This window comes from Pagrus major, chromosome 1, assembly GCF_040436345.1.
Source record: "Pagrus major chromosome 1, Pma_NU_1.0".
NCBI lineage: Eukaryota > Metazoa > Chordata > Actinopteri > Spariformes > Sparidae > Pagrus > Pagrus major.
Window position 1 is genome coordinate 17,009,168 of NC_133215.1, and position 26,338 is coordinate 17,035,505.

The window sequence follows — 26,338 nt, forward strand, 5'->3', positions numbered from 1 at the left end:
TTTTGAAGGGAAAACAAACAAGACTGTCTTTTCTTATTTATTTTTAATACAAAAAAAAAAATACAAAAGACATTTCTTTGACATATCTAAAGTCAGTGTTTAACATTTTCATCCACTGTCCCAGAAGTTACCAACTACTTTACTGAGGTTTCATCTTTTCTAAATTAAAATCGGAATCAGATTATAAAAAATATGGAATGACAGAAATGGCAAAATCATTTATTTCCCCTAAGTGGATTCAGACAACTCTAAACTCGTTAGTCCTGGTATGAGGCTAAAATGTAATTTTGTTCTCATTACTTTTGAAGGGCACGACACCAACAGTGGACACAATGGAGAGGTCATTCTTTTGTAAGGATCTGCTGCCCTCAGGTGGTTATAGTTAGAGACTCCACGGCTGAATACTTTAGCAAAGTCTCCTTGTTGTTTCCTGGTTGACCAACAGTTTGCATCAGTGAATTTTTGTTGCATTTTAGCCTCAATAGATATTTTATTTGAACATTAAGTTCAATGTTAAAATGTTTAAGGAGGAGGGTGTAACTTGTAGCCTCTAAATTAATTAAAATTAAATTGAACATAATTGATTTTGTCAATACTGCCTACTATCACTTCAGGAACATGTTGGGGACTATTGTATTTTTTATTTCATTTTTTTTTTTTTTACTACAACTCAAGTGCAGCTTTCCATGCGTTTGTTTACACTACTTTAAAAGGTGCACTATGTAGTTTTGGGGAAGAAATTTTAATCAAAAGATCTTCAATTTACTTTTTTTTATGCCTAAACAAAGTAAATAAACAAACTCTTTGTTTTCATGACTGAATAAACTGAATAAACAAACTGATCTTAAAAGGACAACACAGTTTCATATTGTTGTACTTTGTTTATATTTGGTGGACCCTGCCACCTTTCCAGCTTCAAACAGTGTTCTGGGGACCTTATTTTCCTCTGAGAACAGATTTTTTATTCAGTTATGGAAAAAAATAATATCTCTGAGTTTGTTTTAGTACTTCATTAATATTGTAAATATAAAATTCTGAGTTTAAATTTCTTCTCCAAAGCTACATGGTGCCCCTTTAAAGCTTTTGGGCTTCTATAATTCATGTCAGTAGACACAGAGAATAATGAACAAGGACTCGAGAGTCATCTTTTCTATTAATTGATGTAAATTGTATTTGCACTGTTACAGCCACTGTACTGTTTAAAGTTAAAACTTAATGTTTGTACGTTTCAATTCATTTGCTGCCCCCTACTGACTAGAAGTGGGTGATGTACAGTATACTTAAATACTCCATAGCATACTGACCACACGTGCTATCATATATCAGTTTAAATTATAACATTTGAGAAGAAATTAAACAACTGGGACAGCCTGACAAACCACAGTTAGCTATTCATTTCAAATTGTACACCAAGCTGTAGCTAACAGTATTTATGCTACAAAGCAAACATGTTAAACCATGTTAAATCTTTCATTTTACCCATAAGAACCCAGACCCGTTTTAGGAGATTTAAAGTGGACATTTAGGACATTTAGTATAGGATGTTTAAAGATTTTAGGACACATAAAGTGTTTATTACAAGTGTGTCACCTTGGGTTCTTATGGGTTAAAATAAACTGCATTTAAAAAAAGAACAACTTTTAAAGAAAAAAGACAAAACAAACAAACTTGTCTTATTAATAATAAAACACAAACCCACATTAGATTTTGCCATATTACAACTATTAGTATCAAACCTTCTTCCTCAAAAATGAAACATAAAAAATCCAGTGCATCTTCAGCTGAAACTACATGTAGTTATCTGACTGATGTCCCTGGGGTGAGTTAACCTTTGGTGTGTATTGAGTGGTTTTGGCAGTTTTTCTGACGCTTGGTCAAGCTACAGTCCCACCACGTGCCTGTAAAGGAAAAAAATAAAAATAATAATGCATAGTATTTGAATCACATACAACCAAGTGGTTAGCTTATTTACATGAGGTAACAGACATGAACCCATTTTTTGTGCTTCAACAGAGTAAAAGCTTACATACAGCATACTGGGGAGAAAACTACAAGGTTTTCTAACTCACCATGGACTTCAGCTCTCGTCCATCTCCATCACCTGGACCGTACCGACCCATTTTCTTACTGTTCTCAACATATTCCTGGGAAGGGAAAGACAGTTAAAGATCAGTTATTTTACTCTCTTTTATCACAACACTTTTATTCTGGGGGCAATGAAATGTTCAAGAAAATCAATAATGGTAACTAGGAATCCAGTTGTTGGATTCCACCCTGCTTTTTTATCTGAGTTGCCAATGAATTTGGACAAAACGTTCCCCATGGTCACTGTACATGATTCACTGAGCCTATGAGCAAGTACGCCTTGATTTCAGAGTGAAACCATGGGGATGTAACCTGAAGCAGTATGCACTGCAAAATAGAGTAAAACACGAAACAAACCACTTGGTCAAAATAAATCAATAAATAAAACAGACAACTAAAGAAAACAATGGGCCTAGAGCAACAACATTATCCCAAACCTCTCTTAATTTTTTCAATGAGGTCTGTTCATAAAACCAGGTAGACCAGAGTCTCTGAATAAATGTCATCGTAAATCCCTCGTTTCGGTATGATGAAGCCACCTGATCATGAGGACGTGTGTCTTCGTGAGATTTGATCATTAGTATTCGTTTGCTCTGTTTAAGGGCAAAAATGTTACCAAAAGAGGAATTTCACACTGCACAGGTCTGCTTTTGGAAATCAGCAAACAAATTTAGCGCTGTCAGTCGAGGACACAATTAGAAAATATCAAAAGTAAAAATGTCAACAGCATGTCATTAAAAAGTGACATGAAGGGAGTAGCTTTAAAAACATCTTTGTAAAGTAACCTCTCAGTGAATTGGCAACCTATAATGATGATAATATGGTGTAGAGAGAATATTAATTTGTTTATTTTAGTCATACATTTTATTTTAGTGAAGTTTATGATTATTAAACTCCAAATTCACTCAGATTAAGGCATTTGACTCTTGAGTCAAATGAGTATTTGCCTGGTGAATAAAGGCAGTCTGTCTGTGCATGACTTGTACAACAGGTCTGCAACACTCATGTTACATTAGTATCTCTATTGCGAGTGGTTCTTGCGTGAGGACCAATGAGCCTCTGAAAGCGCTAAATGCTTCTAACACTCCAGTCACTTGGGTAGAAAAACACCCTCTGAAGACATCCGTATTCATTACAACATCTCATACCCGTTTATACACACAATATCTTCTCACCATTAAGGCCTTGTCCATGTAGTACTCGCGTCCGGGGCTGCCATCGTTATACTTTGTATCCACAGCGAAGCAAAGGAAGAGAACATCGACCACATTCTCAAAGACAGAAAGGAAGCAGTGAGCCACCAGATAGGCAAACAGACAGACGATGAGGAGAGGCAGGACCCACACGGTGTAGTCCTTCTGGTAGTTCAGAGCCAGGACGCCAGCAAAAGCTGTGCAGGAGACTATGAGCACCTAAGAGTGAAGATATAAGAGTTGGAGAACATTAAGGTGGGGGCAATCTCTTTTTAAAAAACTACAGAATATGTCTCTGTGAAGTACCTTTCCTAAGAAGAGGACAAAGTCGCCCACAGTGTTGATGGCAGCCACTCGGAGGGCGTTCTCCACCAGGATGAGGAATGCTTCACGGGCGGAGGTGCAGAAACTGGTGCTATTGATAGCTGTCGCAGTGTAAGCATTCTGAAATAATGTGATATGGACACTGTAAATATTTGGGATCCTTCTTCCACTCTGAGGTATACTAGATTTTCTTCCTTCACCGACCTGACATGACTTACTTGATTTAAGTATGCAAGACACTTCTCAAGACACCACAAACAGCAGACACAAGCTTTCAGCATGCAGCGAGCACAGGCGTTTTCCTACAAAAAAAAAGACAAAATGCGTTAAAATATAAGTTTTAAAATGTACAAATAATTGAGAGTTATAGGCTTAACATAAGGTTGTAATTGAGTTTTGAGATTGTGACATTTTAAAATAAACTTTGCATAATTTCACACAGCTCACCTTTCCTTTGAGCTTGCTGTGAATGTATGTTAAGATGAGACGAGGAATCTTAACAAGCGTGATGATGAAGGAGCCTTTGGCCAGAGTACCCAGATGGTAGCGGATGGTTCGGGCCATGGAGGAGAGGATGGGAGTAACTGGCATCTGAGATTTATTCCTTTAGACACAGAAAGACAGGTATGATTGAAACTCAATCATCAAAGGAATGTGACAGCAAAGACAGCATTACACCTTTCATGTGATAAAATACAAATTATTTTCTGTTGTTTACCTTGTGAAGTAGTATGTCACCACAGCTCCAGCAATTGTCATCTGCTGGAAGGCCAGAATGAACTCACTGATCCAGATGAGACCCACAACGTGGTACCACACCAGGAACTGAAGAGGCCCCTGCATTTCATATTCAACCACACCTGTAGAGTTGTTCTTTATCGGTGTCCCTGTGAGGGAATACCAACGTGAATTTGGGTCACATATTTTACAGATCAGTCAGTGTAATTTTACATGGGAGCTAAAACATATGAATCTACTATACGTCCATCTGTATTTCCTGAATTCTTATGCAAACAAGAGCAACAAATACTGAAATTTACTTAAGGGGGATCTCTTGCAAAAACACATATCTCAATTTGTATTCACTATAACTATACTAAATCATGTTTTCTGTGTGCACTACGGGGGGAATCAATCACACAGGTGTTTGTTTAATAATTTATAGAATGGCTTTTATCTTGTTTCTGCAAATTAAGTCTTCACTTGTAATGAATGTGTGACTGCATCAAGCAACTTGTCACCCCTGTTCTTCATCAACTTAAAACTCTCCTTATCATTTGGTCTTTTGTAGGGAGTTGAACACAGTTGACAACATCAACACACAGTACCGTATTTTCTAAACTCATGACTCTGACACTTTTACTATAATTAACATTGTGTAACATCTCCTCCTAATAATATTTTTCACACATCTAAGAAGTTGAAACAAAGTGCAGAATTTCATTTAACTTATCTAACCAAAAGAAGTATCTTAGGAAATCACATGTGCTCTTGGTCTCAGTAAACAAATAAAAATGCTGTTATTTTACACTATATCACTTTATGTATTTAAAATGACCAAGGTATTTTAATTCTGCATCAGTCCGACAGTTTGACTTGCATTTTACATTTTTCTTTTACTGAGAACATATTGCACTGATGCAATGAGCATCACACGATGGAATAAGTTATTAAATGGGATGTTCTGACTTTATTTGTGCTCGCCCTTTTCCTCTGAATTAAAAGTCAACTGTAAAAAAAGAAGAAAAAGAAAAAAGAGAGAAGTGGGAGAAGTTGCTCTTTGACTCCATCCTCCAACATCACGAGACTGGCACAAGATTCCAAATGTGGGATGTTCAGTCAAGCCACAAAACAGAGACAAAATGTCACTGAGTAACAAACTTAAGATTCTTGTTTGGGAGTGTTACCACAAACACATGAGATGATAAAAACTAGTCTGTGCTCTGCAGATCATGCACACACCAAAAAATCTGACAAACGAATGAACTACAAGTACCTGAAGTCCCGAGGAAGAGGAGCACAGTGACCCAGTACACCCAGAAGAGCATGAGGCAGATGAAGGTCCAGAAAGGCTGCAGGGCCAGCAGGGGAAGGTGGATGAACACTTTACCAGCCACATGGAACAGGGAGATGGTGAGAGCCACACGCTTCCTCATGATGAACATCACTATCAAGAGAACTACCTGGAGGGTTAGACAAGGAACAGTGAGCTAAAGAAATCACTGAAATGAGCAAGTTTGGGAATTAATTTTAAAAACAGAAACCTTCTCTGTACAAAGACATAACTCTATGTATCCTATTTAACCATGTCTAAACCCCACAGGCTTTTTTATTTAGTACTAAACTGCTGTATTTTATGTACTAAACATATTTTACTCTCTGATATAAGATAAGCTCTATCAGCAAATGCATGCAAAATGACATTCCCGGTGCACTCAGACATACCGTGAAAATAGTAGCACCGATTGAATACACAAGCAAGGCCTTAACATTGTCTGCAGCCACTTCTTTCCCAAATACTGATAAAGTGCTATTATTGAGGGCTTTCCTGTGATCCACATAGAGCCACCAGAGGACGCCTGTCCCACCTGCAAAAGACCAGAGCAGAGTTCAAAAATAACCTGAACAAAAAAAAAACATCCTGTTCTCTTGTTATGTATCAGCATTATGTAATTTAAGAGTGACACAATAAAACTCTGAATATTTTCAAATGTCAAAAATGAATTAGCCAGAAAGGTGTAAAGTTATGCAGATCAAATCAGGCACTGCCCTCCCATTCATTTTAAGTAAGGGCAGTGTGCCTAGGCTGTGTCGGTGCAAGCCGCAGGGGATGTTAAAAAAAAAGCTGAACCAGATTCAAATGCAATAGCAATCACATCTATCCTTAACATGTATGTTGCTCTAGAAAGTTACCTATAGAGCCGATGATTACCAGAATGGTTAGAATCCACACCAGCACTTTGGAGATGTAGCGGATGACAACCATCATGATCAGGGACAGAACTGAGAGAAAACAAAGTGCATCATATGAGTATATTAAACACTGATTACATGGACAAAGTTAAATCAAGCTGCAGAAAAAGTGCTGATTTTATGGTATCTGCCGGTGAAATATTGCTTAATCTTAAACATAAATAAAACGCACTGAACTATTAAGCCATGGGTTTGCTTTTCATTTAGACAGTAATTGAATGAGAAAAGTCCACACGCCCCATGTGGGGAATCTCTGTTCTGCCATGAATCATGTAGCGTTGACAATCACTTTAAGCAAACAGAGAGATCAAACAGCTTAGATAAAAGATGTCTAAATCAGTTCTGTCTTTTTTGCTGTACCAGTGGGAGGAGTTAGAGCAGACCTTAAATTTCATGCCTGTGGGCTAAGCTTCAGGGAACACAACGGCAGGAACCACTCAGACATTTCCTGTTATTCTAAAGGGGAAAAAAATAGCTTCCATTTCCGAATGTTGCCTTCCTACTGAATTCTCATGAGCAATTATGGCTGTGCAGTGGGAGCAGCAGAAAATAAGAAACATACCAGTATTTTGTCATTGGATATTCACTGAAAATATCCACATGCATTATTGTAAACCAGATGTAACCGTGTGTTATACCTAAAGCCAGCAAACAAAGGAGCATGATGATTTCCTTGCTGGCCATGACCCCTGCAACGACCCGGCGCAGCACGCTGTTGTCACTGACGAATGTGACGAACGCCTGCGCAAATTCAGCGTAGCAGCCGATATCCACAGGAATGCAGCGGTGGAAGACTGGGAGAGACTTACTGAAAACAGGACAAAAATGAAGAACATGTATTCATTCATTTTCAATGGGTAGTAATTCGTGTGTAAGTGGATCAGCCAACAGTACATAACTGTGTCAAACTTTGTTCTGGAATTAACTACTGAAATAAATAAAAAATAAAGTAATGACTAACTGAATGATTGAGTGGTAGTGTTTTTTCCCCCTTCCTTCAGTGTTTTATATAAGTTCTGGTGCATGTAAAAGATCTTGAAAGTTAAAAAGGTCAAAGTCTACACCAACAGAAGCTCCTCTCTCCCACAGAAAACACTGCCCCTGAAACGCCTCGTCAGTAGTTACGCCTTTAATTCTGTGACTTTGTGACATCACACTATGCAATTTATGCCTAGCGGCTATTTTCCCATGTAAGAATTGATTTAGCATAGCTGCTCTGTTGTTGTTAGCCGTGCCAGGTCAGGGGTGTGTAAGCTGACCAATCAGAGGAGACTGGGTATTTGGGAGGGCGGGCCATAAAGAGACAGTAGCTAAAACATAGTGTTTCAGACAGAGGGGGAATACAGTGCTGCAGCACTGGACAGTTTGAGAAAACTGATGAATTTTTTATGCACTAAACCATGTATACCTATTCTAGTAGTGACTCAAAATAAAATGATGAACCTGAAAATAAGCATTATATGTCTCTTAGGTACATACAGCAACACTTAAAAGATATAAGTTACCCCTATAAACACCAGAGACATAAATATCTCAATTGATTTTGTCACTTGCTGTCCTGGTTGAAAACATACTGTACCTACATGAGCTTCATTAAAGCCTTCACCAGCTCTTACTGGTTATGCCCCTTTCCAAAAAATAACAATAATGGCATTATTAACAAGGGGATACTGGTGCTAGTGAGAATGTAGCCTTGTGATTAAAAACTTTCTTGTTTATGAGTTGATGCTAAATTAAAATCTAAAGGATATGACTAAGGCACAGAATCAGCACCACCCACCAACCAAATGCTGGGAAATTATGCAATGAATGGTAGATTTGCATCACCCAAAAACAGTGGTGACCAACTGAGTGGCTGGTAAAATTTGAACCTTCACTAGCCATATGACAGCTGGACAAAAAAGTTAATTTTGCACCCTTAGCTTGATTACCTTGGTGGAACAGGCAGTTTGGGACATTTAGTGTATCTTTCTGAATGGCTTGGGTATCTTGTAGGAGAAATTTCATAGGAGCAGAGCTGGGATCCTATCAACATGAAAACAAAAGAATACAGTACATGTTCAGTTTCATTAAAATGTGCGCAAGCAATTCTAATGGCATTAAATGTATATCCCACTTATGCCCAACATTAATACATGTAAATATGAGTGAACCGAAAACTCTCTTTTTGCAGTTGCAAAAAAAAGTTGCAGTTTTGCAGACTTTTGCAGTTTTCTCACCATTATTCAGAGCGAACTGCTTTAAATCGCTGTATGTCTTTAGTTCAGCAGCAGGACATTTGGAGACACACAGGGCGATGGACTTGATCTTCCTGTTAATTAAATCAAGGTTGCAAGGGTCCAAAAAGAAAACATACCTGACAGGAAGAAAAAAACAAAACAACGGAATTTCAGATTAGCTGTTCAATGAAATAAAGTGCTGCCACAACCTTCCCTCCGAAATAAGAAAAAAGGGAAAGAAGTTATCAGTATATTTGGATATTTCTATGCCGGCTGGGACTGTTCTGTTGGGGCAGAAAATGAAAGATGTTGACATTTGCTACTCTGTCGCACAGATCCTTCTTTGTAGCCGAAACGCCTTTTATTCAAAGCCTCCACGGGCAATCAGCCCATCAATAAAGCATGACCCATTGTTTCAGTAAAACTGGGCCTACAGGCTGCATGCTGATGGAAAGCTACAGCCCAAAAAGGAGGAATATCATCAAAGACTTCTCACATGAATTATGAGAAGGGGAGGTTTTGGGACAATTCTGTCTGCGTGATAAAAAATATCTAACTGAGACTTTCTCAGTGAGAAATTATAAAAAGGGAGATAAACTATTCATTCAGATAAATGAAAAACTTGCAGAACACAGTGTAACTGTGAGTCACTGTGGCTCTGTGTTGGTGATATTAATCTACATTAACCTTCTGAAAAATGTTCTCCAAATATCAGTCTCAGTATTTTTCTTAACGTGTCTTAACACGTAGCTCATGGTCTGGACAGCCCGACCTCATCAACTATGCAAGGCAGAACAGGAGGTAAACTGATGCGCTTACAGATGCAGCAACCGGTCCTTTGTGGCAAATTAGAATATTAGGATTACATGATGTAATCCTTGCATGGGCAGAAGTAATGCTGACTTCCTTCCTTTGACTACAGAGGGCAAAAGAAGTCTCAACATGTCTGCTTCAATGTACTGAAACTATAGCTAAACCAGGATAACAGAGCAAATGAAATGAGGTGAAGAAGTGAATCTTTAAGTCTTATGTTAGGTCATTTATAAATCAGATTTACTTGTTTTCCTTCATGTCCCGTCCACTGAGAGGCACTCCCTCGATTTTGGTGTTATTCCGACCACAGGTGTTGCCATAGCTGTCATAGCCTGAGATTAGCCTTGAGGCAGCTCCTGTGGCGATGGGATAGCCACAAATACAGGCCTGCAGATCACACATATTAGAGTGGCTCACGCTAACTGTCCGAAGGATAACATGAAAGACATGCACTCGTGTTCAGTAGATTATGAATAATATAAACATTATTTTTAATTAGCCACACTGAAACATTGAGATGTTTGTTAACAGCACAATTTTATGGCAAACCTACAGTAACAAAAAACGAATGATTTTTTATAGTGAATATCATATACATCTCACAGTATAACACCAAACCTTAATTTATTGCAGAGCTGCAAAGGTTAACAGCTGTTTGCATTATAGAGCCATTTCATTGATGTCTATGCATTCATCAATTCCTCAGTATAGCATGTGATTTATAGGTATGACCAGGTAAAAGAAATGCAGTCTAATGCATCAGTCATGCAACAAATCCTGCCTCTATGAAGATTATATGTGTTGGTTTTGTTGAGAATGTGTTAGAGAGGTGTTGATTCAATGTTTTGATCAATATCGAAGCTGTAATTGCTGATGTTGAATCCAATTGCTCTAAAACTCTACCCTAACAGAGCACATACATTGCAATACAACAACTTCACACACTACAGTCTAAGAAATGACCCTTAAGTTGAATCAACACCTATCTAACATAAAGTTTCAGCACAAATTTAAAACCGTAACCCTCATGAATGTGAAATGTATCGCAGAGCTTAAGTTAAACTGACACTTACCATCCCAATACAAAACAGCGTGAATATGATGAGCCATGGGATGTCCGTGCAGCTGTGCTCCTCCAGCGGTTTCCAGTCACGTTTGCCCTTCCAAGGCATAAATAATCGATAATTAATAAAAGAAGATAGATGACACAGATATCCTGACTTCTGTTTCGCTGCGCTGCAGTAGCCACCCTGCTGCGCCACAAACCAGCAGACAAATAAATGTGGCTGTAAAAAAAAAAACACAAGCGGCTGCTACAAGTGCCGAACAAGTGACGCTGTCGGCACACACGCTGCCTCAAACTCCTCTGCAGACTAAGTGCTGACAAGTTTTAAAGCGGCCATCGTGTTTTTGGCCAACTTACCTCTGTGCTGCTACAACATCCCATTGTGAACGAGGACACGACAACTTGGCGAGGTCAACTCAAAACGAAACTAAACTTTACTTTTTCTTTGGTTAAACTTTGCCGTTTCCCGTTCTCTTCGCTTTTCTACCTGTAACCCATGCAAGTGCACGAATATATCGATTTGTTTACGCCTTATTCAATGCAGTAGCTACACCCATTTGTGAAACTCCCTTCGTTTGGAGGATCAGGTAAACACGGAAGAAGCCAAACTTTCTTATGATGCATTCACGTGCTGTCAGAAATATCGTGATTATCATGCAAAGAGCTGCAACATTAGCCGCTGTCAGCAAAGCTTTAATTTGCATTCTCATTTTTGTTACCTACATGAAAACATTGGTAGTGATGCCACAGAAGAAACAGGCTCTGTTGAAAAAAGAAAAAAAATAATAACTAAATAATTGGGAATTTGGTCAACAGGAAACCACGATAACACATCCCCGGTTGCCTCATAAATAGCTGTTTATATTCATGAGTTCATGCGTAATATATTGAATATGCTGTCGTATAGAAAAAAAACAAAATAGCAAATCTGGACTATGATTACGATGCGGGTGAGTAGCATGTCAAATAGGCTACATATAAGTCCTAGAGAGCGTAAAGGCTTTCACTGAATTGTTGTGCATGTAAATTACAACATGAATATCAAATGAAACACCGCGAACACACACACACACACACACACACACACACACACACACACACACACACACACACACACACACACACAAATCATTATTGTTGCCATCAAAAGTGAGATCCATGCACGGCTTAGAAAGTTACAAGGTGCCGTGAAAGCAGCATAACAGTAGGTAGACTGGAGGTCTGAAGGTGAGTGCACGTGGAGAGTTTTCTGGATTAATGAAGTAGTTAATGAACTAACTGTTAACTTAACACAACTAATAGCATGACTAGACATGTTTCTCCAAATGGCAGACAAATATATTATGAAGACGGATGAAGCTTAATTGGCTAAAATTAACTTTAACCAGGAGGGGTGCGGCTGTTTGCTAGCTTAACTGCGCCACCGTGCGGCAGCAATTTCACAAAGGTGAGTTGATGAGCCTCAGGTTCACAGGCAGATATTTGGATGACATTTGGTCACTGTAAGCTATTCTTATTTCTTCATATACAAACATACCGGCTTTCCCTTTGTGAAAACTGCACTTTTGACACGCTGAAAGTTGAACCATTTAAAGTTAGCCATTATATTCACTTTCACATCGACAGGGCAGAGAGAGGAGAGGCTGAACAGTAAGTTTGAATGGCTCTAACGTGGACACCACAGTTCAGGACTTTACCCTCTCAGTACTCTGGATTTATCTTCTTTCAGAGTGTTAAATGAGCTGCCAATATGCTCTAATAATGTAATAAAACCAGATGTACGCCTACCTACATGTGCAACCACTCCCCCGCATTGATACATATGAGGTTTTGTCGCCCCCAGCAGCCTGTGTCATGCTATTACAACCAGTTTCCTCCATCACATGCTAATATTCATTTTTCATTACAGACTCTCAGGTAGCCCTATTTCTGTGGCACTACAGGACTTCATCTCGCTCAGAGACACTTGAGTGGGGATGCCTGCTGACAAAGTGATTGCTGCAGCCCCTCCAGCTGATGGGTTTTCTCACACACTGTGCAACCTAACTGCATGTGGTAGGAGCCTTCAAGAGGCACACATATTTACAGGTCCAAGCACAAGCAAAGGTTAGTGATTTGGGCTCTGACTTGAATCCTGTGTTGTATTTTAGAAGAATCTTTTTATTTCTTAGAAAACACTGCCCCATCATACGCCATTATTTCTGTCTTAGGAACAGCATTTTTCACTGAAACACTCGATTTGTAATTTTTGCACCATGTTTGCAAATAGTTGGACAAACTATAGGGCTACCTGACATGGTAAAAATCATATTGGGATTACTTTGACGGATATCGTGATTGCGATATGATTCACGATTAGTGGCAATGATCATTTATGCATCACAATTTTCATTTGTGACATTTGGTAGAATCTGCACCAAACAAACATGCTTTTTTACATCTAGACAACAAGATTTGTCGGCCGGGGCGTCTCTGCAGCACTACTTCATTATGATACTGTTTTGCCACACATTTTACCTTCATCAAAAAGGTGCAGCTTCTTGAGATTTGGATATTGCACCTAGCCATGTTACAATTTTGATTATGTTTTGCTTGATTGTGCAGCACTTATACTATTCTAAAAATCTTGCCATTAGTGGTTCCCCACAAGAGTCAGATGTTTGAAGTAGCATAATTTTCAAAAGGGCATCGCCCCCTGTCTGCTGTTTTTCAAGAGGTTTCTGGTTTCCCGACCTGTACGTGTCCTGAGTGGGCTGGAATGCCAAACAGTTTTTTTTTTTAAGAAGAGGTGCCTTCCGTCTTATTTTCCTTCTGCTCTTATTGCACTATAAACTTTTCTGCTGTGGTGTGTAGAAGACCGGAAGGGAAGGTAAATATTTAACTGTGTAAATCAACTATTGCTAAATTCCTGCAGCCTTACACCTGATAAATAATCCTGTTTGAAACAACTGTATTTCAGAGACACATGCACGTTTTCTTCATAGCTGTTATTGTGTCAGTGTGGATGAAAGGGTTAAAATTAGAATAAGTAAACAGAGATCTTGCAGGAACAGAATATATGATGAGCACAACAGTTTGGTATTTCTATATGACTGTATCTACGAGAACAAGTGCAGATGTTGGGAGGTTACATTTGGAACCAAAATGCAAAGTAACATGGAGCGGAAACATAACTGCTCAGAGGTCCCTCTCATCAAATGATGAAACAGCTCCTGGCCCCTCATCTCCTTACTCTCAGTCTCAAGTATTTCCTGCTGATGCTGCTGTGGTAACGGTGTCCAAGGACAACACATTTTCCTGGATCTCTTACTGGAAGAGTCGATGCCAGCACAGCATATGTTCAGCAGAATCCTGGGTGGAGGGGTTGCGCAGTACGTCACTATTCAGGCCCTTACAGGGATGGGCCCAAGCTCAAGAATCATTCCTCATAAACAACGACAAGAGGATAAATATTATGTGTCTCTGTCCTCCAATACTTTCAAGATTCAAGCTGTTAGAAAATGGCAAACTTTGGAGGATGTGATGAATTCCACAAGGCAGATCATTTGGAGTGTCTATGTTGCATCCATTTTCTCTCTTTTTGCAAAATGGACAGAAGGGGTGGTGATAAATGACTCACTTTTTACAACAGATCTTTGTGAATCACTTGCAGTTGCTTTCTCATTCATGTGAACTATCTCAAGGAAAGCTTTGTAGTTTTATGTTGGTTAAAGAAGCACAAATCTGAATTTTCAAAAAGTTTCGATATTTAAAGAGGTCAAAATCCAGAGCAAAGGTAAACATCTGCTTGTTAAAACAATTTAAGTATACTAGATGGCTACTGTACATGTTTGTGATATCAGCCTGTGGAAGATTTCCCACATTTAATGCTAATGCCCATTTGAGTGTTTTGTGTATCTCTATATGGCTGTATGCATTCCTGCACACACGTTAAAGCTACAGAAGTGTGAGAATGTGCTCAGGTGCTGGTGTTTATAGGGTTATGGGGCATTTGTTTGAGTCACAGATGAAATCCAGCTGTTGTTGCCAGCTGGCCCTGCCTTGATCCATATGGACCTGTCTTTTTTTTTAAGAACATAGGCTGCTTCTACTTTCACAAGATATAGACTCAGACTTATACTTAAACAGCATCTTTTAGTCATTATTCAGATGCCAAGCAATTTCTATGTGCTGCAGAAACTGGTAGGCCATGCAACGTCCTCTCGAATACAGCTGCAATGATTAGTCGATTAAAAGATAAGTCGATTGAAAAAAACACCAGCTTTTAAAAATTGATAAATAGTTTCAGTAATTTTTCAGGCAAAAATTGCAAACATTTGCTGGTTGCAGCTTTTTAAATGTAAAGATTTGCTGCTTTTCTTTTTTTATGATAGTAAATGCAGGGTCTCTAGGTATTGTAATCTTGGGTATTGTACTGTACAAAAAAACTATTTGAAGAAATTGGAAGTATATTGTTGAGTATCTTTCACAATTTTTGACATTTTATAGATTAAACAATCGATTAATCCTGAAAATAATCAACAGATTAATCTATAATGAAAATACTTGTTAGTTGCAGCCCTACTCTCGACCATGAATACCTGGAAAGAGAACATACAACATGTCACATACAAGACACAAAACTCAAGGATACCATTCATGTAAAGGGAAAGACACAAGAGGTGAGTCACCTAAAGGATGAAGATCCAGGATGTCTGGAATAAGGCAAGACAGAGAGGCAAAGAGACGAGAGCTCTTTCAAATATTTGATGAATTTCTTTGTTGGAGTTATTGATTATTTCTGCTCGTCCAGGATGAGGTCACAGTTGAAGACATAACGTTTGGCAGAAGTGGGATTTTCTGGGACATTTAATCCTCCACACTGCAGCGTTGTCGATGTCTTGTTTGAAATAGTAAATTAGTTTCCTCCTTTCTTATATGACTGTATGTGATAACTGTATTAATTTCAGGTGTGCTAAAAGCTGGTTAAGAGCTTATCAGAATATTTTCAAATGGTGTATGATATTAAAGTACAAGCAGCAAAAAAAAAAAAAGGAAATTCTAATCTCGTGAGTATTAACAGTATAATTGTATTGTGCAATTTGATTCTGGGAAAACTAATCAGCGCCTTCAGAGACAATGATGTGAACAGTGAATGGTGCAGGTGGTTTTGTATATACATAATTATATTTGCTTATGTGAATCATGCAGTCATCCCTCATAGGTTTGGCCAAACTAAGTGTAATTGTGATGCCAAATGTTTGTTTTCTCGTAAGAGCAGTAACATCTAAAATGGCAGCGTCCCCTTCACTGCTGGTCCTCGAGGCCTTTTAACCATGCCAGAGTACTAAAAAACAAATCACAGATGGTAAACAGTGAACACCAATGGGACTTTTCAGTGTGTGATGCAATATTTTCCACTGTTGTCTTAAAAATGTAAGGCCCAGCTGACACAAGTCTGAATCATTTGATTTGACACACCAAACAACATGCTACAGTATACACACATACAGTATATAACATTCAGTCATGTCTCTTGCACACACAAACACACACATATCCTCTCACAAGAAGATTAGATAGATTATTTTAGCCTGGAGATTGTTATGGTCTGTATCCTCAATAACTCGTACTTCCTGTTCCCACGGTTAACAGTCACACTATAACCCATGATCAGTGGCCAAGGCCCCCTCGGTTTCTCCCACGACGACTTCTTGTGTTTAGACCCACACGAGCAAAGCGAGTTAAAAGATGATTAAAGACATTTTTTTTTAATAAAGACAGCAATGGAGCCCTCGGCTGTCTTTCTAAATGCTCTTTCTAAAGTTGCATCATCTACATTGAGATGTTTCATTCAACAACACTGTGATTGCTCAAGTTCCCACCCAGGCCTCAAATGCTGTTATTTAAACCGGCATGACTGTAGGCTTTTGAAAAAGGAGTTGTTAACCACAGGGCATAGCAAGTGACAGGAAAGGATTGCAAGGATCTTGGTGTGGTTTGTTGATGTTAATTTTAGATCCACAGATGAGATCCTGGCATTTTGTTTAGTTTTCTTTTTAGTGTAAATGAACCCTATATCCGTTTCTACAACTTCACATAACTGCTAGGCAAGTACAGTAGAAAATGGTTATTTAAAGAAGCCTTAAAATGGGCGCAAGAAAATCTTCTCAAAGCAGTCTTTGTGTATGCAAGGACTCAAAATGACTCAGTAATAGGAGGGACAGGATTTTTTTTTCTCCACAAGCGTCACCTACATTTTCCGACATGGGCAAACAGTGTGTGTTCTTCAATGCCCATGATTTAGACGGGCTTATTTTTCCAATAATAAACTATATCAGTGAGGAATGTGAGGCTGTTTCCTCTGGGCCCTCACTGCTCCACTTACGGAGTCGAGGGGTTGAACAGTGGGGGATTATAGGGTGAATCATGAATAGGTCTTTCTTAAGCATGTATGTGACCGCTGTAGACATGTGACCAATGATGCAGCATGCCTGTGAGAATGTTCATGCTCGTCCTCTGTGATGTGGGACTTAGACAGAGTCTGGCCTATAGCGATGACTCCTAAAGGGCAAATAAAATACTCACAAACTTATATACAGTACATAGTCATTTACACAGATTTCAAAATAGACTGCACACACATCCACATAAATAACCACAAACGGAAACAGAGAATACTTCAGCTCATTTATCAGACTGTTCTGTCAAGTCACAGTCAACAGTGTTGACATTTATACAGACTTTTCATCTAGTGCCACCAGCAGCTCAAATCTTTCACTTATCCTGTAAAATATTTCACCATCTACTAGACTTTTATGGTTCCCAGCTGCTGTGTCCAAATGACTTCTCCTTTTAGCACCATCATGAGGTTGGCATTTTTGATTTTGAGTGAAATGTCTCAACTATTGGAAAGGATTGCCATGCAATTTGGTTCAAACAATCGTCAAAACTTTTATTTTGTCCAATACCAAAACCAAATACCTGCACAATAATAATGGAATATTTCATCATATATAATTTAATGACATAATGCTACCATCAGCCTTAAAATGCAGGGATCTTGATGAAAGAAATCAGTCGTATTTGGGTGGCTGGTATCTATGAGTACAATTTGATGTGGATCCAGATAAAACTCTATTCTTCATCCACAACACAAAGGAGATTATGATTCCATCTGCGTTGTTTGTTGTGGTGGCCTAGTGGTTGGCTGTACAGATCTGGTGATCTCAGATTATGGTTAAGCAGTTATCGTTAGTTTTAAATTTAGTGATACTGGGCTGTCAAGTTTGGTATTGGATTAGGCTCGACTGAATTAAAGGGCCTTGGCTGAGGTATGTGCTCTATGTGAGTACGATTCTAGTTTTCATTATCGATTGATCTGCCGGTGATTTTTATGATTTTTATGATAATCGTTTAATCTTAAAGATGTCAAATATTGTGAAAAATGCTCTTCGAAGTTTCCCAGCGCCCACAGTGATATCTTCAAACAGCTTTTTCTGTTCAACCAACAGTCCAAAACCCAGAGACTCTTCATTTATTATCATAAATGACAGAGAAAAGCAGCAAACATTTAAGAAGCAGGAACCAGCAAATGTTTGACATTTTTGCTTGAAAAATGTATGCAACAATTAATTGATTGTCAATAGTTTGCAAATAATTTTCTTTTGACTAATTGATGAATCAGCTAATCATTGCAGCTCTAGCGAGCATAGTAGCATGTTTAATTCAAAGCACCACTGTGCCTCAGAGCTGCTAGTGTGGCTATGGACTTTCTGAAGCTACATTTTGTTTTAATTCCACAATTTTAATGCTTCAGTGCTCTTGCAGCTGACGCACAAACAGACATTAAAAAGACTGCTCATGGCCATCCAGTCTCACACATGTTGCTGATTGAACATGTGTTTGCACAGTGTCACTGACGGATCAGATTGTGACGTAGACCAGTTGCCCTGTGGCTGTGCAGGATGGTCGGATTGGCAGGGGAGGAGGCTTAGCCTTTTAAATTATAGGCCTGTGTTGGATGTCCACAGGAGGTAATGAGTGGATAGCCTGAGTCATGCTCTGTGTCGGCCTCTGCACTTCAATCACCAGCCTCATCCACATAGAAGCTTCTGTGACCGAAAAGATCTGCATTTCGTTACAGTGCACTCAGCGTTACCACAGAGCGCCTCATGTGACACGCTGCAGAGGAGTCTTGTTGAACTTGGATCCTTCCCCTTGAGTACGAACATCTGTGTCCCCGGAGAGCCAACTTTGACGGCAGTGTACAGTTTCCCAGCGAGGCCCCTAAGAAAAGACTCATCCAGAGCCTCAGCTCACATCTGGATGACCCAGAGGTTAGAGGCCGGGGTAGCAGGCATAGTTGGAGGGGGCTTCATTCCAGTTCTGTCTTGTGCTTGAATCGTCCCCTTTGCTCTTTTTGTGCAACAGACCTTACTGAAAAAAGAAAAAAGTCTTGATTAATATGGAGACTGCTTGTAATATCAGGTGATTTTACAGAGCACTTTAATGGATTCGCTATTGATGGAATATAATGAATGTATTAATTTGACTCTGCAAATGGAAGTCTGTGGAATATTTTATTTGTTTTACAACCCATGTCTCAATTAAACTTTAAAGGCAAAATTAATATTCATCTTAAATTGTCTCAGTGGCATTAAGTGTAAATATTCCAAGCTTAGCCTTTTCTTTCTGCTGAGTACCTCTTGCAAATGTCTATATTAGGAAATGAATTACTGGCATTTGGGAGCTTTAATGTTTTTTCTTCCATTAGGTCTACCATAAAACAAAGATATCAGGTTGACAGCACTTTTAACATTGTCCCCATCAGCTTAGAACAATTCAAAAGAGATTTATATTTTCCATATAAACTCACTGAATAGTTTAGAAAATGCATTCACACAGCATACATCTGTAAAGATATCACACTTTGCTTTTTTTCATCAGTGCCAGTGTGTTTGGTTAAGAATGCTTGTAGCATTACAAGATGACACATTTTTTTAAAAAGCATGCCTCAGAAATAACTGCCAAAACATTAGAGCAATCTCTCTTGGCCCACAGCCAGAGGTCTTGCGAGGCAGCCTGTCTGTTGCTAATCAAAACCAACTGGTGAGAGCCTTGCCCAGCTTCGTGGAATAGCGAGTGAAGGCAGAACGAAGAAAACGTCTACTGAGAAGAGGAGAGAGCCAGGTTTTGGGAGAAGAAGCGGAGAGGAAGTTTCTAAAACCGTTAGGAGAGAAAGTACATTAGGGGAGGGTGGAGTGAATATAAAGTCTGCTGGGCGAGTTGTGAGACGGGGGATGGGGCTCCTAGGATGTGACTCAGACTCCCTGTCAAAACCAGCGGGGAGGGGACCTGATGAGAAAAGGGATAGAACGGAGGAGAGCAGGGGTGGAGTGGGGGAAAGAAAACCCGGCCCCTATTACACCACCCCGACTCTTCGGCATTCAGCGTCAGCAAAAACCTTAATGTGATCAAGATGGAAGTTGTCTTTGGACTTTTCACTGCTCCCCGGCTTTCTGCCTGCCTTTGGGGGCTTCACTGCCTTTCCGACAGTTTTACAGCGGAGATACTGACTGGAGACCAGAAAATGGTTTGCAGAAACCAAGACTGAGGACTGCTCACAAAATAAGACGCATGTCAAGTGACTTAGAAAAAGATGGACTCATATTTCATGAGCGTGGACACATCGCTTTCAGTGGATGAATGACAGACTTGCAAAACATCTCTGGATAACTGCACTCTAAGCAAATACTGGATCTATAACCTATCTGTTGGATTGTCACCTGTTGTCTGTAAAGCTACTGGATTATAAAAAAAAATTGTCATCACTGGAGGATTTGGTAAAAGGAAACATTGTTACTCCATCTTAAAATATCTGAATTTTACTGAGCTGTCAGTTTTGCTGTTGCTTCGAGGAGAAGTTGAAAGAGCCACTGCTTTTGGACTCCTTTTTGGTAACCTCTCGTGCTTTACTAATAACCAGGTGCAGGTTCATGTCAGAGGGTGCAGATGGCAGTAGGTACCATCCAGCTGATCTCCTGAGGAAACAAAAGGTGAACAAATAAAGATAAAACACCTGTCTTTAATTTCAATGTTGCTTTACTGTTAAGAAAACTATTCATTTTATAACTTTTTTATATTCTTGTGACATTTGAACAACAATAGAGAAATTGTATTAAAAGTGCCTCATTTTAAGTCACATACTGTACAATACATGAGGCACAGCCAGGATATCCTGTGAGCTATAGCTTGATATTCTTAATCCTCTATCATGATATTTTTATATATAGCAGATGTACAGCATGAACTGAGTACATCCTGCTTATTGAATCCCTGTGTTCCTTTACTTCTGTACATTCTGACCTAGAACAACAGGAAAAAAAATTGAGCGCAGTAAAGAGCTTGATGCATGTGATAGGACCCACAGTATGTATTATGATAATGTTGCCTTGTGTTAGTGCATGTGTAAATACGGAATGACAGTTAACCAACAACCTGAGCTTATCAAACCGTTTTTTCACAGTTAAAGTTAATATGTATTGATAGTTTGTTGTGTAAATTTGACAACCTGGTTCAGTTAAAGTTAACTCCGTAAAGATGTTAAAGAGTAAACAAGGGACTTCAACGTTTATCGTGATGTTTATCTTGATGTTTTAGCAGCCAGGCAGCTGTGTTGGGTTTTTTCCTGGAAGCTCCTTAACACTTCAGGCAAACACAACTGTTCCAGATCAATACATATAATGTAGTTGACATGCTTTAATGTGAAATTTGGCACAGCTCTGCTTAAAAAGGCATCAGTTTCCCATGTTAGATTAACATAACTGAGAATCCTGTCATACAACTTCCAGGAAATGGTGAATGCAATATCACTGCGCCCCTCTCGAACTTCCACTCACTCATTAGCTGTTTACTTTAAAAGTGAAATATTATTTACCACGTTGTCACCTGCACATTCAGTTATTGTAAACTCATAATTTGGAAACTCTGGCTGTTTCTTATCCCCATTTCTCTTCTCGATTGCAACAGATCTGGTTCTCCTTTTTTGCCTGGTGTCAGAAGAAGCTGTATGGGATAGCACTGGCTGTCCACCATGCCAGTAGCCATACGGAAAAGGAGTTGGGAGGAGCACGTGACTCATGCTTCAGGATTACAGTACAGCTATGACGATCTGGATCTGTTGTGCTGCCATGGGGTGGACAGCGAGGGGCCTTGGATGGGAGCAGGGTCTTCCAAACAAGGTCGACGGACGAGGTGTGCCTCTATGCCAGAGGGCTGCCACCGACTGCCCACAGAAGACCTGGCTCAGACGCTTGAGGTGACAGCCTCTGTCGTGAATGATGAAACTGAATCAGAACAGTTGAAGCTAATGCAAAGCCATGTAGAAGTTCCTCTGGATTCAGAGCAGTCAGTCCACGGCTGTCATGCGTTGGTGGATGTTGACATTCCCAAACGTGCCTCAGAGTCAGTGCATCTCCAAACCACAAACATTGGGAATTCTGGAGTGTCTCACTGTAACTCAAACAGTGAGATGTCTATTGCAAATACTTCTTGTGCAGCTGATAGCAGCAGTGAGAAAACTATCAATGTTGAAGGGGAAGTTGGCACAGAGAGTAGCCAGAGTCACGACATCTGCAATGACGATAATGTCTCTAAAAGTCCACATATCTGTCGTGAAGAGCAACAATGCATCCCTATCTCTTCAAACAATGGGCCTCCACTGTCTGAATGTGCTGGTGAACAGCCTGGCAAACTTCCAAATCATCAGGAAACAAAGGAGAGCCATACAGAGGGTTACAGCAGACCTCCTGAAATCTCTGAGGCCACACAAAACCAGTCTTCTGCTGCTGAACGGGAACCTCAAACTGACCTCCCAGATGTAGAGGAAGAGAAGATTTCCACCTCTGGCCATGCTGATGTGAGCGTAACCTTACCTGTTGGTGTGCTGCGAAGTTCAGTTAATATGATGGATAGTGGTGATGTGATGTCACAGGCTAAGAAAGCTGTGGAACCAGTTGTGACTTCAGTGGTAGAGGAAGTATGTGACAAGGGAGAAAGCTGGAACGTAGATTCTGCTGTCAAGCTGGATGGATCAAATGGCCCAGAAACTCTAAATGAAAATACAGGACTTAAAAATCACTCAAGAGACATTCAAGAAGGAGAGCAGGATCATCGTGACTGCACTGGGGTATTGGATCAGGCTCATGGTTGTGAAATATCCTACCAGACATTGTTGGAGCAGCATAATGTTGAAATGACAGCAGCGAATGGGCCTCAGATAGAGGAAAGTGCACAAGTCGAAAGCAGCGAGAAGGCAGCAGAAGTCAGGTATGAGGCAATCACATCATCTGATATTTGTTTCAAAGGTCAGTGTTGCTCTTTGACAGTTGAAAAACTGGATACAGAAAAGCCCATACAGACGAACATTTCTCAATGTGCAGACCAGTGTCTCGAAACGACGACCTCTGTAAGTCAACCAACAGAAAACACAGATGAAATCTCTGTGTCCAAAGAGTTGGCCTGTTGTGAAGATCAAACCATAGCTCAACAGTTGGAAAATAGCTGTTCAAAACTGGATACTATCCCAGAAGTTAGCCACACTGGGCCAGATGACACCCCTGTACTAGATCCTCAAAAGAACTCCAATTTCACCCCAAATCCAGATGTTCAGCACTCCCACATGGGTGATGGACATGCAGCTACTGAAAAGCACACCCAAAACCTGCCACCATGCTCTGCAGAGGTCAATGATGAGCTGCCGCCAGAGAGACTCCATGACAACCAAGAGGCCAGTGGTTGTTACTTCAGTGAGTCACCTGTCTGTGAGGTGGCAGATGGTCAGAGGGAACACCACAGACCAGCAGCAGCCTCAGACTCTAATATGGAGGAGACAGATGAGGCCGCACACACGGTTATTTACAGTGACACACAACTGGCCAGTCCAGTTTTAGATGGAACAAATGAAGCTGGAGATCAGAAAGAGGACAACGTGGTCAAAGTGCGCATGAGAAAGGTAAGACTGTATTTAATAAAGACGTGGAAGGGATGCAGTAGATCATCATTAGTATTCATTTTGTCTTCAGCACCTTGAAATTAAGTTATTTTTCAAAGTGAACTGACACTTACTGGGCAAATACGGCCTACAAATAATTTTTGTCCCACACTCTGGCAAGCCTCTTGGAAAACAATGACTTCACTCTCACATGCTTACAGATCTGTGAGTGGGGGGATCTGTGAAATGTTTTACTCTTTCTCAACTGCTCATTGCAAAACAAGGTCCTATAAGGGCATGGAGACTATGAACACACAGGGGGTTGGAGGCTCAAGTAATCTCTGGGGTGAAAGGCTTAAACTCCTTTCTTCAGCCAATACTGTATGTTATACTATTTACACTCTGCTAGCCAGCATGCTTGTTAAGTACAATAAAGTGCCAAAAACATGTTAGAACAAAACAATGGCCTGAGAACTGACTCACTATTTATTCACTATTAGTAGTTGCAGTGTTGGACTTTTTGGACTGACAACAAGAAATCTATTATTTACAACACAGGGCGCATTAAGCAGGCATGTTGTTTGGACAAGTACCATATTGTGGAAAGTCAAATTCTTGTGATTTGTGCTTGTTGAAGACGATCACCCGCTTGTAAACAGCGACTCTTTCAGAGTTTAATATGAAATCTTATCCTCAAGTTGTTTTCAGAGTTGTATCCTGGTACAGGTTTAGTGTACTGGTTATAAAAATTTGGTGCATTTAAAAGCCTTAAAAAAATCATCATATATAAGCAGTTATAAGCTAAGTTATAAATTATACTGTAAGTCATGTTAGAAGTCATGATGCAAAAACAATATTCCTCTCTAGTCGTGAATCACATCGCAATCATGATTGTGAAAATAAATGCAACATGTTTTTTTTTCTACCATATCGTGCAGCCCTGATACAGTATCTGCCAAAAATTGTAATTCCTCCTTAAAGACATAGGTTTTTACAACTCTGTTTTTATGATTATAGCTATTGACATTCATTAAAAAACAAATACTGATACATAGTAGTACAAAATAGTGTGTGAGAAACATTTTATTAGATGTTTTTATAGTGCCTATAAAATCATATACTGGTTTAAGTAAATTTGTTTGTGGATGTGTGCTGTGCTTTTACAGTGTGGTGCAGAGGGCAGAAATAACACTGAAAGTTGTATTCCTATATAAATAACAATGACCTTAAAAAATGCCTGGCTGTAAATATCTTATTTTAGTTATTTTATCATTAATAACTGTTTGTTTTTTTCTTCATTGTATATCAGCTTAAAATAAACAGGATAATCCTTTATGTTACAAAGGCTTTTGAATTCCTTGTGATCTAATATCAATCAGCTGAAGCGTCCAATATTAACAGTAGCTTGATGTTCAGTCTGAGGATGTGGGATGTTACGGTCCTCTTGGTTTATACAATGTGATAATATGTTACACTGGTAATAACTTGTGATATTGTTTTGTCATGTTGTAGAGTTTTTAACGTTCTTGAACATTCTCTTGGTTTGGGAGTTTATTAGGTACAGCTAGTTATATCTAACTTAATGGTCATTTTACAGGCTCCAGTTTGTGGTGCTGTTGAATTGAGTTGCATTGTACTGACAGGAGTTTTATTATTTTGTCCACCCCATTTATATCAATGAGGGTAGGCTAAATAATACCACACATCTCTATATAATGCAGTCCAAAAACTGAACTTTATAACCATCATGGAGGTGGGCTTTATTGCAGGACTGTTTTAGTTTTAGCTAGGTATATCTAATAAACTGGCAACTGTTGCTAATACAGACCACCACAATGTGCTTTGACAAAAAAAACCAAAAAAAACAGTAACACAGATTTCTTTAGCCTTGAACCATCTCTGATGCCAAGTGAGTAATGTGTCTGTATGCTTTATGTATCAGACGCTGACACTCTGGATCATGTGTTCCTAAAAAGCCTCTGAGTTGTGTAATCCCGCAGATTTTCATGTATCATCGCTGCATTATTTCAACAAAAATTCCGTGTTTGCCTAGAAACTTTCGAGGCCCTCTTAGTCATGACCAATATTAACGTCAGCCCATCAGCTGCCAAAAATGAGAAATCATAGTCCAGTGTAGGGACATGGAAAACCAGTGCTGCCTTTATTACCACTGGCTCTAGTTTCAATTTTAGGATGACTTTAAACCTTTGGATTAAATATCCAAAAAAACTGGCCCCTGGAACTCGAAGAGAGGAGTTGAGCCATTAAAGTGGAAGGCGCCAAAGGCAATCCATCCACCATATGGTGATGGCTGGCCTTCTCTTTGACTGCACCACAGGGCTTTCACCATGGGGTGTATGTACATGCTGTATGAAGTCAGTTTACTAAGAAATTGTGCTTAAGGGAAGGAAATTAGGCAACAGAAATCAACATTATCATACACAAGGGAGGTAACGTACTGTATTAGCATAAAGAAAAGAGAGAAGAGGCTTTGAATACAATTACTGAACTGATGTTATGTTGAGTGGACAACAGCAGCTGGAATTATCTCTGACAAGATATTGTATTAACTCATGATTATGTCCCCAGTGAAACATGTTGTTGTTGGAGATTCAGTTTGAAAAATGAACCCATCTGGTTTGCATAATGGCTTCAGATTAACCTGATATTGAGCTTTGTTACTGTGTTTATT

At 39.4% G+C, this 26,338-nt stretch overlaps 2 protein-coding genes across 2 annotated transcripts in view; one reads left to right on the forward strand and one right to left on the reverse strand.

Annotated features, from left to right (window-relative positions):
• LOC140999694 (choline transporter-like protein 1) lies at window positions 1–11,268 on the reverse strand. Its single transcript, XM_073470218.1, has 16 exons — window positions 11,031–11,268; window positions 10,681–10,767; window positions 9,852–9,994; window positions 8,795–8,931; window positions 8,507–8,600; window positions 7,214–7,383; window positions 6,516–6,605; window positions 6,048–6,190; window positions 5,599–5,785; window positions 4,321–4,489; window positions 4,050–4,206; window positions 3,821–3,904; window positions 3,585–3,722; window positions 3,261–3,497; window positions 2,070–2,144; window positions 1–1,898 (listed from the first exon to the last, which is right to left on the reverse strand). Exons 1-16 carry the CDS (start codon window positions 11,052–11,054, stop codon window positions 1,875–1,877), a joined length of 1,959 nt encoding a protein of 652 aa, XP_073326319.1. The 5' UTR covers window positions 11,055–11,268; the 3' UTR covers window positions 1–1,874.
• A 10,479-nt stretch (window positions 11,269–21,747) lies between these two features.
• Window positions 21,748–26,338, forward strand: part of dlc1 (DLC1 Rho GTPase activating protein) — an 82,595-nt gene continuing 78,004 nt past the window's right edge. Inside the window, exon 1 of the mRNA XM_073466850.1 lies at window positions 21,748–23,667. Within this exon, the coding sequence (XP_073322951.1) occupies window positions 21,748–23,667 (1,920 nt within the window). The remainder of the gene's footprint in view (window positions 23,668–26,338) is intronic.

Excerpts from the sequence above, each read along its gene's own strand:
- LOC140999694 (XM_073470218.1), bottom strand. The coding sequence starts at position 11,054 with ATGGGATGTTGTAGCAGCACAGAG. Across the intron at positions 6,191-6,515 it reads GGTAATCATCGGCTCTATAG|GTGGGACAGGCGTCCTCTGG; the intron begins GTAACTTTCTAG and ends GGTCTTTTGCAG. Across the intron at positions 3,723-3,820 it reads GTCTTGCATACTTAAATCAA|AATGCTTACACTGCGACAGC; the intron begins GTAAGTCATGTC and ends ACATTATTTCAG.